At 27.8% G+C, this 16,970-nt stretch overlaps 1 protein-coding gene across 1 annotated transcript; it reads right to left on the reverse strand.

Moving 5' to 3' along the window:
- Positions 1-15,105: 15,105 nt before the first annotated feature.
- LOC105111751 (LOB domain-containing protein 40-like) lies at positions 15,106-16,351 on the reverse strand. The gene is made up of 2 exons (XM_011007200.1): positions 15,870-16,351; positions 15,106-15,768 (listed from the first exon to the last, which is right to left on the reverse strand). Exons 1-2 carry the CDS (start codon positions 16,183-16,185, stop codon positions 15,263-15,265), a joined length of 822 nt encoding a protein of 273 aa, XP_011005502.1. The 5' UTR covers positions 16,186-16,351; the 3' UTR covers positions 15,106-15,262.
- Positions 16,352-16,970: the final 619 nt, after the last annotated feature.

Raw genomic sequence — 16,970 nt, forward strand, 5'->3', positions numbered from 1 at the left:
AAAAATATCTCCTTTTATAGGCCAAAATTTAAAGCTATTGATTTGTTGATTAATTATTAAGTGGGTGGTCAACTCTTGACTTTGTGACAATCTTTATCTTCTTGTTTGAACAAAACATCATTACTAACGCTAGAATTTGAATAGGCTTAAATCATGAAAATTCTAGGAAATTATCTCAGCTTTTCATAAAAAACAAAATTGAGGTCATTTGAACTTCTGGAACTCAAGATATGGATTGAACATTGAGTAGTGTCTAGGCTGCAGAACAAATTCAGACTTCTCCATTATTGCTAAGATTTGGACTTCTAAACAGCAGAATTGAGTCTTGCATTCCGCATGAATGTTTTAAGCCTATGTCTTATCTTTTTAGCCATACAAATCAAATTGAAATCCAAGATCTATAGCTTCAGATATGACCCAATAACTGAATAGTGTTTTAGTTTAGACTAAACCAACATCTCTTTTATAAGTTTCACCCTTTCTTTATCTTCTCAATTTCAGTAGTTGAACTCATCAATCAATCCTTTGATTTATGTGATAGGCCTGTATTTAAGATGAATATTTATCATAAATTAAAGGTATCTTATAGTATCAGACTTGTTATTATAAAACATGCTTTAGTTAAGAAGTTATTGATACTTCAAGTGCAAAATGCTGATATAAAACCTTAATAAAATTGCACTTTTAAGCACTAATCAAATACTATAGCTGCTGTTACAAATAAAAGTTCTGACGATAAGATCTATAAGCTTTATCAAATCCAAGCTACCATTACCCCTTCACTTCCAATACCTTTAGCCTTTGTTACCATCCTTGCCTTCAAATATGTTAAGCTTATTGAAGTCTTAGCCTTATTTGATACAGGAGCACGTAAAACCATTCTTAACTCTAAAGTTCTTCCACCTTATTGTTAGGCCCAATATAAAAAATAGTTCAGAGTTACAGATAATCAAATATTCTGCACCCAACTCAAAACCAAAAAGCCCATTACCATATAAATCCTACCTTAATGTTCCATTAAAACCCATGTCCTTAGTTTTGATTTACTTGGAAAAGATTTAGTTATTAGCTTTGGTATTTAATTCAAATCCAAGTTCAAAATCCTTCCTCATAGTATTCAATATAAAACCCATTTTATCCCATATGTAATTATTCTTTCACTCTATGAAATCCAACCCTATATTACAAAAACCATTGCCCTCATCAAATCCCAAATTATCAAACACTCATATTCTAATTCTCATTAGGAATTTCTTGTTAAATATTCCCATCCATTATCACAAAACTCAGTTTTTTATTAAACTTCCTTTCAAACTTTATGAAGACATTAATCTCATGAAAGCCAGTCATTCAGGAATGAATCCTGAGTACAATAAGCTTGCTCAAGATGAATGTTTCCAATTATAGGCTCAAGGTCTCATTAAACCTACAAACTTATAATGGTCTTGTGAAGCCTTTTATGTTAATAAAATGTCTAAACAAAAATGAGGCAAACTCAAGTTGGTAATTAATTATCAGCCCCTGAATCATTTCCTACAAGATGATAAGTTTTCTTTACCAAACACAATACACAATGTCATTATTCTCATGCCTTCACAATGCAAAAGTTTTTTTCCAAGTTTGATCTCAAGGTTGGATTTTAGCAACTTGGCATTTATCCTAAAGACATATATAAAACAGGTTTTTGCATACCAAATCATCATTATCAATAACGAGTCATGCTTTTTTGTCTAAAAGTAATACCCTTATTATTTTAAAAGGCCGTGATTAAAGTATTTAAGCCCATGCTCCAATCCATTTTAATCTACATTGATGATGTATTACTTTTCTCACAACATGAGGAGTCATATGCTACTTTATTAAAGAAATTTACAAATATTATTTGCCATCATAGTATCATACTTTTTGAAAGCAAGATACTTATCTATCAAAACAAAAAAGAATTTTTTGGTATGATCTTCAGAGATGATACTTATACACCTAGCACCCATATAACTAAAGAACTCCAAAAGATTTCAGATGGCCTCTTCACGAGAAAGCAAGTCCAATAGTTTTTGGAATTGTTCAATATCTTAGAAATTTTATCCCTAGAGTTGTAAAGATGATAGGGCCACTTCAACTCATGCTAAAGAAACATATTACCCCTTGGATAGAAAAGTAGACACAAGCTATCAAATAATTAAAGACAATCATAAAAAATTTACCTGCTTTAGTCATTCCATCCACAGGACAGTGCATACTTCAAACTGATGCAAGTGACAAGTATTGGAGTTTAGTACTTTTCGAAGATAAAAATGGTCATCGACACATATATGACTAAACTAATAGGTCTTTCAATGAGTCAGAAACCCACTACCACTCTACATTCAATCAAATCCTTGTTGTATAGTATAGCATCCAAAAGTTTGAGTTCCATCTCGTAGCTTATCACTTCACGGTTGTTATGGATTGTTCCTTATTTTCAAAAATATTACAGTTCAAGTGAAAAATGCTTCCTTATCCATAGCTTTTACAATTAGCTGAGTGGTTTTTCAAGTACACTTTCACCATCAAGAGTATAAAAGAAAACAAGAACTTGATCTCACACATACTCACCCGACTACCCAAATCACAAACATTACTTCTTCTCTTAATTCTTATAGCTTCCTCTTTCAATCCTTCTCCACCTAAAATAGAATTCTCAGCAAATGAATTACCTACTCTTACTCAAGATATGGTTCTTAATAACACCCTTGACCTTCAGGCAAAAGACAAACTCTTTAGCCTTCAAGACCACCTTATTCTCAACTATGATATGTTTCCAAAGCTTAATCATCATCCTAAATACTTTTTCATTCACCTCTTCACCTTCAAACTTGTTGGATTATTCCCTAAAGAACTTTACTTTTTCTTATGGTATTTCTATCACCTATCATATTGCTATCTAGTTTCCTACTAATTTCTCTCTCTAGATTTCTTAGAACATCTTGGTCAGTAGACCCTTGAAGCTATATTTGGAAGTTCCTCGCATGGTTCTACAACCCTACATAATGGATCTCTTTTCTCCAACAGGAAAAATCCAAATGGCCTAATGCACAGACATGTTAGATTGATGTACACTGTAATGCACTTTGCAACAAAATCTATTAAGCAAGCTTTTTCCCATTTGTTTTCTATTTTTCTATTCCAATTGCCCTTCAAAACCTCAATAGACAATTTGGTTATGAGTTTTTCTTAGACTGCAGCATACAACACCCATCCATACTTCTTATATGACAACCTCTTAACTAACCTCCAGGATATCAGGACATTACAAAAAATAATATGCCTTAAGAATAACATTATTTCTAATGAAATATGGCCTAAAGAAATAGATCTAGGTGAAGAAATTGACTATGATCTATATAACCCTCAATATTTTGCACATCTTCATGACTTGAAAATGCAATACCGTAACAAAAAACTCCAACAGATAATTTTGGACATACCAAAACTTTTAGAAACCCATGAGATGATTTTTGAAACCCCATTAGATGGATATACTTGTAGGAGATAACTATGTGCTGGCCCTACAAGTCCAAACTATTCATAATCAGGATGACCTTTAAGATCAAAATCTCTCTCCAGTTCATAAACTTATTATCGGGAGCTATTAATGTGTTGTATTAGTTTCTTATTTATGCTTAGTGTTTGCTACGTCATAAGTCCTTTAAAATAAGTGTCATGCGAGTGTGCATTATTGAATGTGCTTTAGTTAGTGCTTGTTGATATACGAGTGATGTAAGCAAAAGCCTCAAAGTAGTATATATAGAGGCTGTGTGTAATGTTTTAAGGTAGAATCTTGGGAGGTAGAACCCAAAGGAGAAGTCTCTTCACTAAAGAGTTTACTTTCCTAATTATTTATTCTTTAAGTCCATTCTCCCCTTGTATAATAACTTAAAGTGAATTAGAAGCTTTTGTTATCATTGAAAATACATGACACTCTAGTGAGTAGCTGTTAAGTACCTAGAGAGTTGGTCATGTTAGCACTCTATCAGAGTATATGTCAAAACATAAAGACATTTGATAACAGATGAAACATCATTTTCTTTATGATGGAACAATTGCAATCAACATTTTGGTGAAATATTTGTGTTGATCACACATTTTGTTAAGTGCTTCTAACGCCTGATAAAATATTATGCCAAAAAATTGATTGTCAATAATTTCTTTTCAAGTTTTGAATAACATAAAAGTTTTATCAGTCAAATCTCTTGGTATGGATGCCAAAAAAGCATGTTTGAGGTATAGATCATCTAGACCTGAGAGAATATAGTAGCGTTGGCACATTTCTTTAAAATGTCTTTTAAAATTAGATCTTAAATAGCAACAACAATTCATTTTAAAATAATCATACCATATGATTTTCTTGTCATTTAAAGCTTTACTAAGAAATTCATAATGTAGCCATCCTAAAGCTTCAAAAAGAGATGCACTGTTCACAAATTATATTTCCCTATAATCTCTTAAGGCATTTAACCAATCCCTTAATGTTAATAAAAAATTTATAGAGAATTTTTGTAATGCATCCTTAAGAGTTGCACTATCCTTGAGCATATAGCTAGGTAGTCATGAATAAAATTCAAGGATTCTATCTCGTCATTTTACTCTTAGTATATCATCTAAAGTAAAGTAACCACCTATGCTTAGAGAATGGATATATGGTTGATGATGAGGATTGAGATTTACTTCATCATCACTCTAACTAATTCATCCACACTAAATCTTGTGGTAAATATAGGTGTTGGGATAGGTTCTGGTCGAGTTCATGATGATTAAAGGTCTGGTGTTTATGCTAAAGGAGGATCTACTATAAGTAGTAGTGGTATAAAACAAGTATCAGAAGAATCATCTTTAGTAAAAGATTCTTTCTATCATTATAAGTCTTTTCTTCATAGGTATTGTCAAGAGATTCATGGGTAAAGATTTTAAGAATGGTTTGTCGAGAGTAGGTGTTGAGTAAAGATTAGATTAGGTTGAAAGGTTGGTTTGACTAGATGATAAGTTGATAAGGGTCTTAAGAGTCTTGGAAAGGATCATCAGGTTCATTCTTTTTAGAGTCAAAAGAATCAGAGGATGAAGAGATGATAGGGGCTAGCGATCTGAATTTTTTAGAAGTAGTTAGTAATGGGGTTCGCTTTCATTTCCGGCTAATTTTGGTTCTTTTATCTTATTTTCTTTTAATTTTTGCCCTAATCAAATAGGAATTTTTCTCCTAATTTATTTGTTTTTTACATTTTAGTCATTGGCTTCCCAAATCTTCAATTTTAAGCCAATTTCAATCATTTTTTAATTTTTCTTTTCAATTTTGTCTCTTATTAGACCCTGAATTATTTATGAATTTTTAAAATTTAATCATTTGCTTGTTAAATTCCATTATTTGTCTAAGTTTTCCCCAGCTATATTTTTTAACCTTCTCCATTATTATTATTATTATTATTTATTTTTTATTCATATACAAGTGATTAAAATAATGATTAAAATTACAAAAAATATATATTATTTTTTAAAATATATAGGGGTAAAATTTTGGGATATAACATCTCTAATATGTAAAGAAAGTAAAAGTTTGGACTAAAACACATAATGAGAAAACTAAATGGACCATAAAAAAAATTGTAAAAAGTCTTAAGGCAAAAAAATTTAGAAATTACATTGACAACACAATAACAAAAAAAATAGATGCACCTTTGTTTTATTATCAAATTTGATCCCTAAAAATTTAATTTTATATTAACCAACAAAATTAAATCTTTCTTTGCCAAATTGAACAAAAATCCAATGTAAAAACATCATTTTGACACTTCAAGGATCCTATAAAAAACTATTCAAAATAAATTATAAGCTCGAAATCCTATTATGCAGGACCCAAATGAAGGACCAAATAAACAAAAATCATTATTGCAAGAAAACCTAAAGAAACTTAACAAAGTTTTTAGATTTTTTGTAATAAACACGAGTAGTCGTGTTTGATTTATGATTTTAAATTATTTAATTAGAAGGTTATATATCTTGGTTTGATATTTCACACTTGTTGGATACTTTAAAGATATATATTAATTAACATTGTTAGTGCAATTTTAAATTATTTTATCAAATGTCATCCAGAGAAAGAAAAACATTAGATTTTAGATGACACGTCATTCATGTTCAAGGTTCCCAAGTGACATGTCATATTTGACTATTAAATTAGGATCTTTTTTAATTAAATGAAATGATGCAATTTTGAAAAATTCAAAAATTTCCTTGAATTATTACTTTTCTTCAATTATGACCCTTGATTTTTAAAAATTACAATCCAACCTCTAATTAGGTATACTCTTTGAAAATGCATTCAATTTGGCCCTCAGTCATTTTTAATTAGGCCTATTAACCTCAACTACAAACTATATGGTCCCTAGATTTTTAAACTATATAATTTAATCAATTACAAATTTCAAAATTCTCTTCAATTGAGTCCTTAAATAAATAAATTTTGCTCTTTTAACTTTGGTATCTTTTTTATTTCAGTCCCTAAACCTTTAATTATTTTATTTTTAGCCAAGTTGTCTTCCAATATCAATTCTTATCTTTAACTAAACCTTTAATTGACTGATTTAGACTTCCAGATTTTACCAACTTGTTCATTTTGATCCTTGTTCTTTCTATTTGTGCAATTATGACCAACTTCAATTCTTTCTTTTTTTATTCATTCAAACCCCAAATTGTATGTCCACATTATATGGCTGTAAATTAAATCCTTACCCCTATGACATATATATATATTAAATTTTTCTTTAAAAAATTTGAGAACTAATTTAGGGATTTTTAGGGATTTTATAAGGTGAAAATTGGGTTATGACGCATCAAGTAACACACCTTATTCACCATAGTCTAATGGGATAATGAAACGAAAAAACATAACTTTAATAGATATGGTTAATGCAATGTTAGTTTTGGTTTGCCTAATAACTTATAAGGTAAAGTTTTGTAATTTGCTTGTTACATTTTTAATAGAGTTTCTTATAAAAATTTGGATAAAACACCATATGAATTTTAAAAGAATAAAAAACCTTTTGAAAAATATTATAAAGTGCAGGGGTGTTTAGCTAAATTAAATATTCTAATTACTAATAAAAGGAAAATAGGTCCTAAAACTATAGATTGTGTATTTTTTTTTTATATTATTTGAATAGTGATATTTATAGATTTTATGTTTTAAGTTTTAAAATTTCTTAAATTACAAATAATATAATTATTGAGTCATGTGAAGTAATTGTTTACAATAATCATCAAGCAACATCACATGATCCATTTACATATGCCAATTGGAACTATTACAAGGTAAAGACCTAAAAAGATTAAAGAGACATTTAATTAGTCAATTCAAGACATTTGGGCCTTGTTTTATACAAAACTTGTGAATTCAACTTGTTTTCCTACTTACACGCAGATTGAGCTTATTTTTCTAATGTACAGTTTTATATTAATGAGCATAAATTTTGATCTATAAGTTAGATCATACTAAAAATTTTCTAAAAGATTCTAAAGGTCTTATTTTATATAGGGTTGAAATTCTATAATATCCAAACACCAATAAAGCTTTGTGATAAAGCCTAGAAGTTATTGTTTGAGATTTACAATATTTTCCTAATTGATTTAAAAAAAATCAATTTTATTTAGAAATATTTTTTATTTTATTTTTTCAACCTTGTTTAGGATATTTTCCTAGTATAAATAGGTTTATTTAGGAAGATAAATTGATTATTTAGAAATAAAACTTGTGTGTGAGTTTGTTCTTACTATTTGGGTTAGGTAATCAATGGGTTTGGTTCTTTTCAAAGTGATTTTAGCTTTCTTGATTTGTGTTCAATCTTAATTATAGGTTTTAAGGATCTTATCCTCCAAGTTCACATCAATTTCCTTTGAAAAATATTTTTTTCAATGAAAAAAATTGTTAATGAAAGTTCTTATTCTAAAATAGACATTGTTGATAATCATGCTTTCAATAAACTTAGAAAGAGCAAAAGAAATATAAGATCAAAAGATTTTAATGCTAATGTTTATATGTTTTCACTTGGAAATGAACTTGTAACATATAATGAAGTTATGACATCTATTGAAGCTCTAAAACAATGACACAAAAAAATCGATCAAGTCATGTTATTTGATTATTTACAAACAAATGCTATTGATAAATGTGTTTATACTAAAAATATTAAAAATTATTATGTGGTTTTATGTTTGTATGTTGATGACATTATAATTTTTTATAGTAATATTCAAGTTATAAATATTACTTAATCTTTTTTTCTAAGGATTTAGATATGAAGGGTCTTGGTCCAGTTAATGTTATTTTAAGCATTAAATTATTGAAAAAATAGCAATGGTTTTGCTTTAACTCCATCACATTACATTGAAAAAAATATTAAAAAGGTTTAATTATTTTGATTGTCTCTTATATGTTGTCCTTTTGATTCTTCTACTAAATTGAAAAAATAATGATGAAAGCGTGTTCCAATATAAATATTCATAAATTATTGGATCTTTATTGCATCTAGTCCATCATCCTAAACCTGAAATAGCATATGTAGTTGGTAGATTAAGTAGATATACATGTAATCTTAATGCTTCACATTGGAGTTCTTTAGAAATAATTTTTAAATATCTAAAAGGAACCATTGATTATACACTTCATTATACTAATTTTCCTACTATAATAACAGGATTTCGTGATGCTAATTAGATTTCTCATGTAGAAGAAACAAAATCTACTAGTGGGTATGTGTTTACTTTATGTGGTGGTGTAGTTTGTTGAGAATATATTAAACAAATATAATTACTAGTTCCATCATAGAAGCAGAATTGGTTGCATTAGATGTTGTTAGTTTAGAAGCTAGGTAGCATTAAAAAAAATTGATTGATAAACCATTTATTTCTAAATCAATACCACCTATATCAATACATTATGATAGCAAAGGTCGAGAGTAAAAAGTTTACTAAAAAAAGAAGAAGAAGACATATAACCATTAGACTTAAATCCAATAAACAACTAATATATCATGGTGTTATTTCTATAGATTTTGTCAAGTTTAGCAACAATATTGTGAATCCACTCACTAAATATTTGGAGTACTAATGAGTTATTCAATCATCAAGAGAAATGAGATCGAAGTCCTTAAATTAACCACCAATAGTGGAAAAATATTTTCAATTATATAAAGATCTCATGAATGAAGTTTAACCAGTAAAACAAAACTATTAGATGATTGGAGAGAGAACAAACATTACATAAATATTTTATAAAGTGGTCTCAGGTCCTATTTAGATGCTAGTAAGTTATCTATTGTGATGATTGAGAAAAGATAATCTCTAAATGAATCCAAAGGGAAAAAAAAAATACAAAATGTTGATCATAAAACATTATTGAATGATTCACCTAAATGAGTGTGATGATAAGGTCGTCACTTTAAGAATTTAAGCTACTCTTTAAAGACACTTATGAGACAAGATATGTGGATATGGCTGGAAAAAAATATAACAATAATATAACCGTAAAATTATCCATATATTGTGTGTGCAATAAGTTGAGACTTGATCCAAAAAACATTCTAGTTGCTATGATTTTTCAAGTTGAAACTTATAAACGCCAAGTGTATATTCAAACTCTAAAAGTACATAACATTAATTGATCATGTTTATTTTATTTATTATATGTATGAATAATTTTAAATCACTAAGGAATGTTAGAATATTGATTTAAAATCATTATTAATGATAGTTGGTTTTTGTAATTAATATATTTTATTAACTTAATTGTTTAAATTGTAATGGTGTTGTACAAAATTTAAATGGTTAACATTAATATGATTAATAGGCTAACGTATATGATTAAAATAATTTATTATATTTAATTGTTTTAAATATATTTAGTAATGGATACTTTTATTAAATATATTTTTAGAAATATTTTATGGTACTCATAAAGTAATTAGTGTTATTTTGTTAGTTACTCCTTAAAGTCATATTGAAAAAAAAAAGATAAACATTACTCCTTAAAGTCATATTGAAAAAAAAAGATTAAAGATGAAAGATAAAATAAAACTCCTAACACATCAAAAGTGAAAAAAATATTTTTCATATAAGATTTTCTTCTCCTACTTATATCTTTTTTTAAAAAAAAATAATAGGCAAATAGAGTAACTAATATGATTTCATTAGTTACTTCACGAGGAAAAAATTTATAATGCTCATAAAATAACTAGTGATATTTTATTAATTATTTTCTAGATATACTTTAAATAAAAAAATATTTACAAGCAAAAGAGACAATAAAATTTATAACCTACTAAAAATGATAAAAATATCTCTAAATAAAATTTATCTCTTATACTTATAGTTATTTAAAAAAAAAAAACAATAAGCTAAGAAAATAATTAATAAGATGCCACTAATTATTCCTCAAGTATTATAAAATTTCTCCACCTTAGACACCGTTAAATTTCTCATTTATTTTATTTATGACATGTATTAAGATGGAAAAAAATGATATTCTCACCATTATAAACTTTTAAAAATATTTTCATTTTATTTAATCTCTCATATATATATATAGTTTAAAACCTTTGATTTTTTATATATTCTTCTTAAAGTTTACCATATATTGTTTTATATGTTTTGTTAACTCAAGTGAGCAAAGCGTAGGAGAAATTTTTATTATATCTAAAACCTTTAATGAATTTTTGTATCTTCAAAACCAAGTGTATTATATGCAAAATTATCCTTATATAGATAAAATATTTTTTTTAAAAAATATCGTTATTGTTGTAATATAATTATAATTTTAGGTTTCTTCTAAACCTTTACTCTTTTTTTTAATTTAATTGTACTTTTTATTAATTTTATTATTTATTTTAATCAATAATTTCATATAAAAAGACAAAAATCTTGTTTACATTTTGTGTGTAACTCTTGCCATTCTATTTAATTTTCCTGAAAGTGTTAGACATTGGCCACTCGTGTCTTTAAGTCGATCATGTCATCACAATTCCTTGTATTGATAAGCCAACTGTCAACTTCGTCTGAACAATTACCAACAACGTGGATATCGACGAATACTAATAACATAACCAATACAAGGAAACCAAATTCATTAAAAAAATTATATGAAGAAAAATAAAATAAAAAATTAAGAACGCCTGAACGAAACAGACCATCAACCCTCCATTTTCTGTGGATGCAAAATCTAAAATGAGTTTTTAAAATAATTTTTTTAAGATAATGATAAATGTTATTTTTTAAGATTTTATTTTTTAGAAATATATTAAAATAATATTTTTTTTATTTTTAATATTAGTATATCAAAATGATCCAAAAATATTAATAAAAAGTAATTTAAAGCTAAAAATAATTTTAAAAATTCTTAAAAAAAATAGTTGAATCATAATGTCAAACAAAACTAAAGCAAAAAACAAAGGGGGCAAAGACATAAATTATAATCGCAAACTTATGTAATTAGATTGTGTGTGCATATATTTACCAAAAATATATTGGACATGGAAAAATTAACGTAGCACTAAAGAGATTTTATTGTAGATTATAACAGTGAATTGACTTCTTTTCCCTTCATTAAATCAATTAGGAAGGCTAAGCCTGGGGACAAAATGTGTAAGTAAGTCAATTGATTGATTACATGTATGCTAATTTTATTCATATAAAATATATTTATTATTAATAAAGAATTTTTTATTTTTAATATTTAATTATATTTAATTAATAAATTTAATGTTTGATTAATGAATCAATAATAAAGATAAATTATGAGATTTTTATTAAATCAAAGCATTATTCCTAAATATTCCTAGTCAATATTCTATTAAGACTAGAAATCAATTATAACTATTAAGACTAGTATGTGTGTGTATGTGTATTTTATTAAATAAAGTAATTGTTTTCATAAATTAAGGTATAAGAGATATTTAGAATTAATATGTAGGTGTTTATCGAATGATATATACACTTAATTGACCTGTAATAAAATTCTATATGGAGATATCATTTATATCTATAGAAAGGCTCATGTGATAGCTATATATGTGATCATTAAACTTGAAACAATTAAATTATCTTTTATAGGAAGTATTATGCTTCGATAATGATCATATGTTATTCCAATCAAGTGTAATAAATAGACAGATATTGAATAGAACATAAATTATGTGAAGATATTTGATTAATTAAGAGAGGATTCGCTATCCTATATGAATAGAGAAAATATTTTATTTGTTTTCAAAAGGTATTAATTGTGAAAATTATTGCTCATTGTGAAATGAGATTTGAAAAAAAAAATTTAAATCTTATTAAAATAATCAATTACTATAGCTTTGAGAATAAAAATGATTTAATAAAGCATACATACTTTATGCTACAATATCTAACTTAGAACTTTCTTGATGAAATGATAATAATTACAATATAAAACTAGTTATTGAAATGTTAAGTCAAATCATATATGATTTTCTAAGTATTTAGGGAATCATATATAATAGGTTGTTAGACATTATACTTAATCTTCAAATATAAATCAATTATATTTAAAATTTGACATAAATTAAATTGTTTAATTTATTTAATCATATTTTATTTAAGATTATAATTTATATTTGATTAATTTATTAGGAATATAATGAATTACACATATAAGAACCATTTATTAAAAATTAAAATAAGATTATTAATCAAGTGACTTGATTATAAATAAATTTTAAAAATTAAAAACTGAGATATAATTAATATAGGGGATTACAATTTTAGACTTGAAAAAAAATCAAGTAGAAACTTGATCGAATAAATTTATAAAATTATTCTAAAATAATATATGTGATATTATTTAATGAACAAATTGATATTTTATTTTTTATAAAGTTTTTAGGTTTCCTTATATATAGAATACCATGCATTTTATTTTCTATACGTGATAGTATAACAATATACACTATATTATAGAAACATATAATACAAAAGACAAGAGCTAGCACTCATATGTATAACAATCTATCTCTAACCATCTAGGTGGAGGTCAAGTGGTAAAGACTTGGGACTAAAGGGTTTGCTCTCTCTGTGGTCTCAGGCTCAAGTTCTTGGTTGCTCATATGATGACCACTGGAGGCTTACATGGTTGTTAACTTTAGAGCCTGTGGGATTAGTCGTGGTGCGCGCAAGCTGGCTCGGACACTCACGTTAATCTAAAAAAAAAAAATAATCTATCTCTTGTAAAAAGGTTTAAGAGATTTCTCATTGGTGATTTGTGTAGATTACCATTAGAAACTAGACACTTAGACAACTTATGGTTTATGAAAACCTAACTTTGAAGCAATTTCTCAATATATAAAGAAACATTTAACCTTTAGATAATCTTTATATAAACCATGAAAAACACTAGATCTATCTAACAAGATTCTTGGTAATACAATCCATGTAAGAGTTTAACAATCAAAATTTGAATCTTAGCTTAATTTTACCTATCATTTATGTTTACACTATTGAGTATAACTCTTACTCTCAAATCAATCATTGAATCAAGCTGAAATTTTATGTATTATTCTTTATAGGGTTAAATTTTTAGCCCAATTCAATGATTGAATTGAAAGTTATGTTCAACAGCCTAAAACTGGACAATAGATAACATTATATTAAAATCTGAATTTGATTGTTCAAACCTTATATGAATCGTTTCATTTAGGACTCCTAAAATATTTTTATCGTTTTCATTATGTGGATGCACTTTGAAAAACCTAATAAATTGATATTTTCTATGTGATTTATTTGTCATTTTATTTTATTAAGGGTGCAAAATCTTTTAAAAAAAACTAGTAATGCAAAATCTTTTCAAAAAAACCAGTAACATGTCTTCACTAACTTTAAAAGAAAAAAAATGATAATTGGCTTTTAGAGACTTTTTTTGAAATTTCATTTTTACTCCATACTAGATTTACTAAATTATCCTTGATTTCAAAATTAATAGTTTTTTTAGTGGTATTTTTGTATTTCCATATGATTTTTTTTGTTATAATCGAATGGGGTAAAGGGGTAAAATGGTCTTTATAATAATTAAAATAATTAAAAATTCATAACATATTTAATTTACTAAATTACCCTCAATTTCATGATTAATTTAGGTTTTTTAAGGTTTTTTTTTTGTATTTTTATATGGGTTTTATTTTTTAAACTTTGTTAATCCTCATTCTCTTCTCTTGATGGTTCCTTTTTTTGTGAAATATATTTTTCATTTTAATTTAGCCATTTAATATAAATTATCCATCCTTCAATTTGTTTATTTTTTCAAATTTAATCTATATTTTTTTAATTTTTATTTTTTATTTTGAATATTTTTTTATTGTTTTCAATTTTAACCTTTGACATTTGAGTTATTGAAATTTAAACTTCGTAGTTTTTCTAGGTTTAGTGTTTCTAATCAAATAACTTGTATCACAAATTTATATTGATTTTCTTTTTAATTTTCTTTGTCAATCTCATTAGTCAATGTTAATTTTTTTTATATAAAAAACTAAGTTTTTTTTTTTTATAGAGTTATTCTAATTTCATGACCTGACTCGTAGGTTAACTCAGGTGAATTCACTTTTGTTTTTTTTTAATTATTGTTTTTGTAAGATTAATCTTTTTATTTTATGTTTTAATATTTATTATATTTTAACACGAGATTAATATCATTTTTTTTATACTTTTTTTTTTGTTTTAATCATTTATCTTTAATTTTTTCTTTTCATTAAAATACGCCTCCGTGGACTAAACGCACTTTTCTTTCTCAATTTGGACTCATAAAGGTAGTGTGTGTGTCTATGTAAACGCTATTTTTTAGAATTAACTAGTGTAAAACGCCTTTAATTTATTTTTTGAGAAGGATTTTGGTTCGTACATTGTAATAATGGATATTTCAGAATCAATTTTGTTCCAAGTGACATTGCAAATCAAACCAATCATGTTATCCCTTTACAACCCACTATCAATTCTTGAACCGCACGAACCAATCATTAACTACTTGTGTAATGATTCTCGAACTAATTAACATTATAGCTAACTTTTCTTTCATTGTACACTTTAATGCATCATCAGTGAGCAACCGGGGTTTCAGTATTTACCCCACAAAACTATGGAAACCCCACACAAAAAAAAAAAAAAAAAAACTGTGTCGACCTCTCAAGCCATCGTAGTGTGGAATTGTCGCCTTGAATCCCCTTGTTCTTGATTAATAATGACCCAAGGTCAAGTCTAAATCCAAATCAGTGCCTTCGGCTGGCTCATCAAGCTTAGAAGCCTCTACAGTCTCCACAGACCCCATACTGTCAGTTTCCTCATTGTCAGACCCCAAACTCGGACGCCAACTCAACACAGAGTCAGGACTCACTGACCGCGATCCATCAAATCCAATCATGAACTCGAAACATGTGTGCTCAGACTCAGTCCTGCTCGACTTCCGCTTTGAAGTTGATCGATTGAATTGACGCTTGGACTTGACTTTACGGGGCTGATCAGATGCACACCAGTCCACCTCTCTTGACACGTGGCGCGTATCAGAGGCGCCTACTGTAAGCTGATCAGTTGATGCAGTTTGAGTGATCGGCTCGCCTTTCAGAACGGCTTCCACGGCGGCTTGACATTGCTGCCATGACCCGGTGCTTAACAACCCGACTGATCCCGAAACTGGATTCACAATCCGCCCACATGCCTCGTATAATAAGGATTTAAATGTAGCTGTAATAGCATTTACAATCGCTAATTAATTATTGTTCAAAAAAGGGCATCTCCAAGATTCAAAAAAGAAAAGAAAAGAGCGAGATGGAATTGATGGTTACCTGGACGGAGATGCTGAGAGCCAGCATTGATGAGGTTCATGAGTCCAGCACGACCGTAGAATTTAGCAAGGAAGAGGGTGGCATTGGCTTGGGAATCGGGAGTTTCGATCCATTGAAGGCAAGGTTTTATACTACAATCATCACCACAGCCCTTGCGGAGGATTCTGCAACCATTACAACTCATCCGCATGGTGTACTCAGTTTGGAAAGAAATTGAGAAATGACGAGAGAGTGAAGTAGATGAATTGAGAAATCCGATAAGAAGAAGGATAATTCTATGTGGGAGTAATGGAAAAGAAAGGGATGAAAAGGGCATTTTATAATCATGGGAAGGCGTGTGGTATTTCGTACAGAAGTCGTTGAGGCGCAGCGGTTTCCAAGAAAACAGGCAAAAATCTTATTCATGGTCCTAGAGAGAGAACAGAATCCAGGAAACTTGGTTTTCTTACTTGGAAAAAGCCTCTGACATCGCTCCAGCTCTCTGGGTTTCCTCTTACGATCTTGCCCCTCGTTGCAGTATTCTCTTGTAACACGTTATTGTTCAGGAATCTAGCGTCTCGTAGAAAAACCAGCTTTGGCGGATTGTCCTGCTAGTCAAATACGATGATTTTCTTAATTTTTTATTCATTCAATTCAAATTTTAAAATTATTATTCAGAATAATTTCTATATATATATATATATAATTTCAATCCTTAAAAAATACTTATTCTTTTAAAAGGATGCGAGAATACCGGGTAAAAATAATACATGCATACATACATACATATGCATGTATACATGTGTGAGGATGCATGCATGGATGTATTATTCTTATTCAGTATCCTCACATGTATGTATGTATGTATGTATGTATTATTCTTATCCGAATCCTCACATTCTTTAATTAATATCAAGAAGTCAACTCTCAACTAAAAGCAGGATGAATGTTAATAAAAAAAATAATAGATTCCTTAAGAAAGGAAAAGAATAACCTAAAAAAAAATTAGATGCTAAAAAAAAGAAGAATTAGTTAGCCAAAATTGACATGGAAGAAGAAAAAAGGATTCAAGCCTAATATATAGCATAATTAGAGAAATAAAGGAGTGTTAAGAAAGCTATC

The sequence above is a fragment of the Populus euphratica genome, unplaced genomic scaffold (assembly GCF_000495115.2).
Source record: "Populus euphratica unplaced genomic scaffold, PopEup_1.0 scaffold614.1, whole genome shotgun sequence".
Lineage (NCBI taxonomy): Eukaryota > Viridiplantae > Streptophyta > Magnoliopsida > Malpighiales > Salicaceae > Populus > Populus euphratica.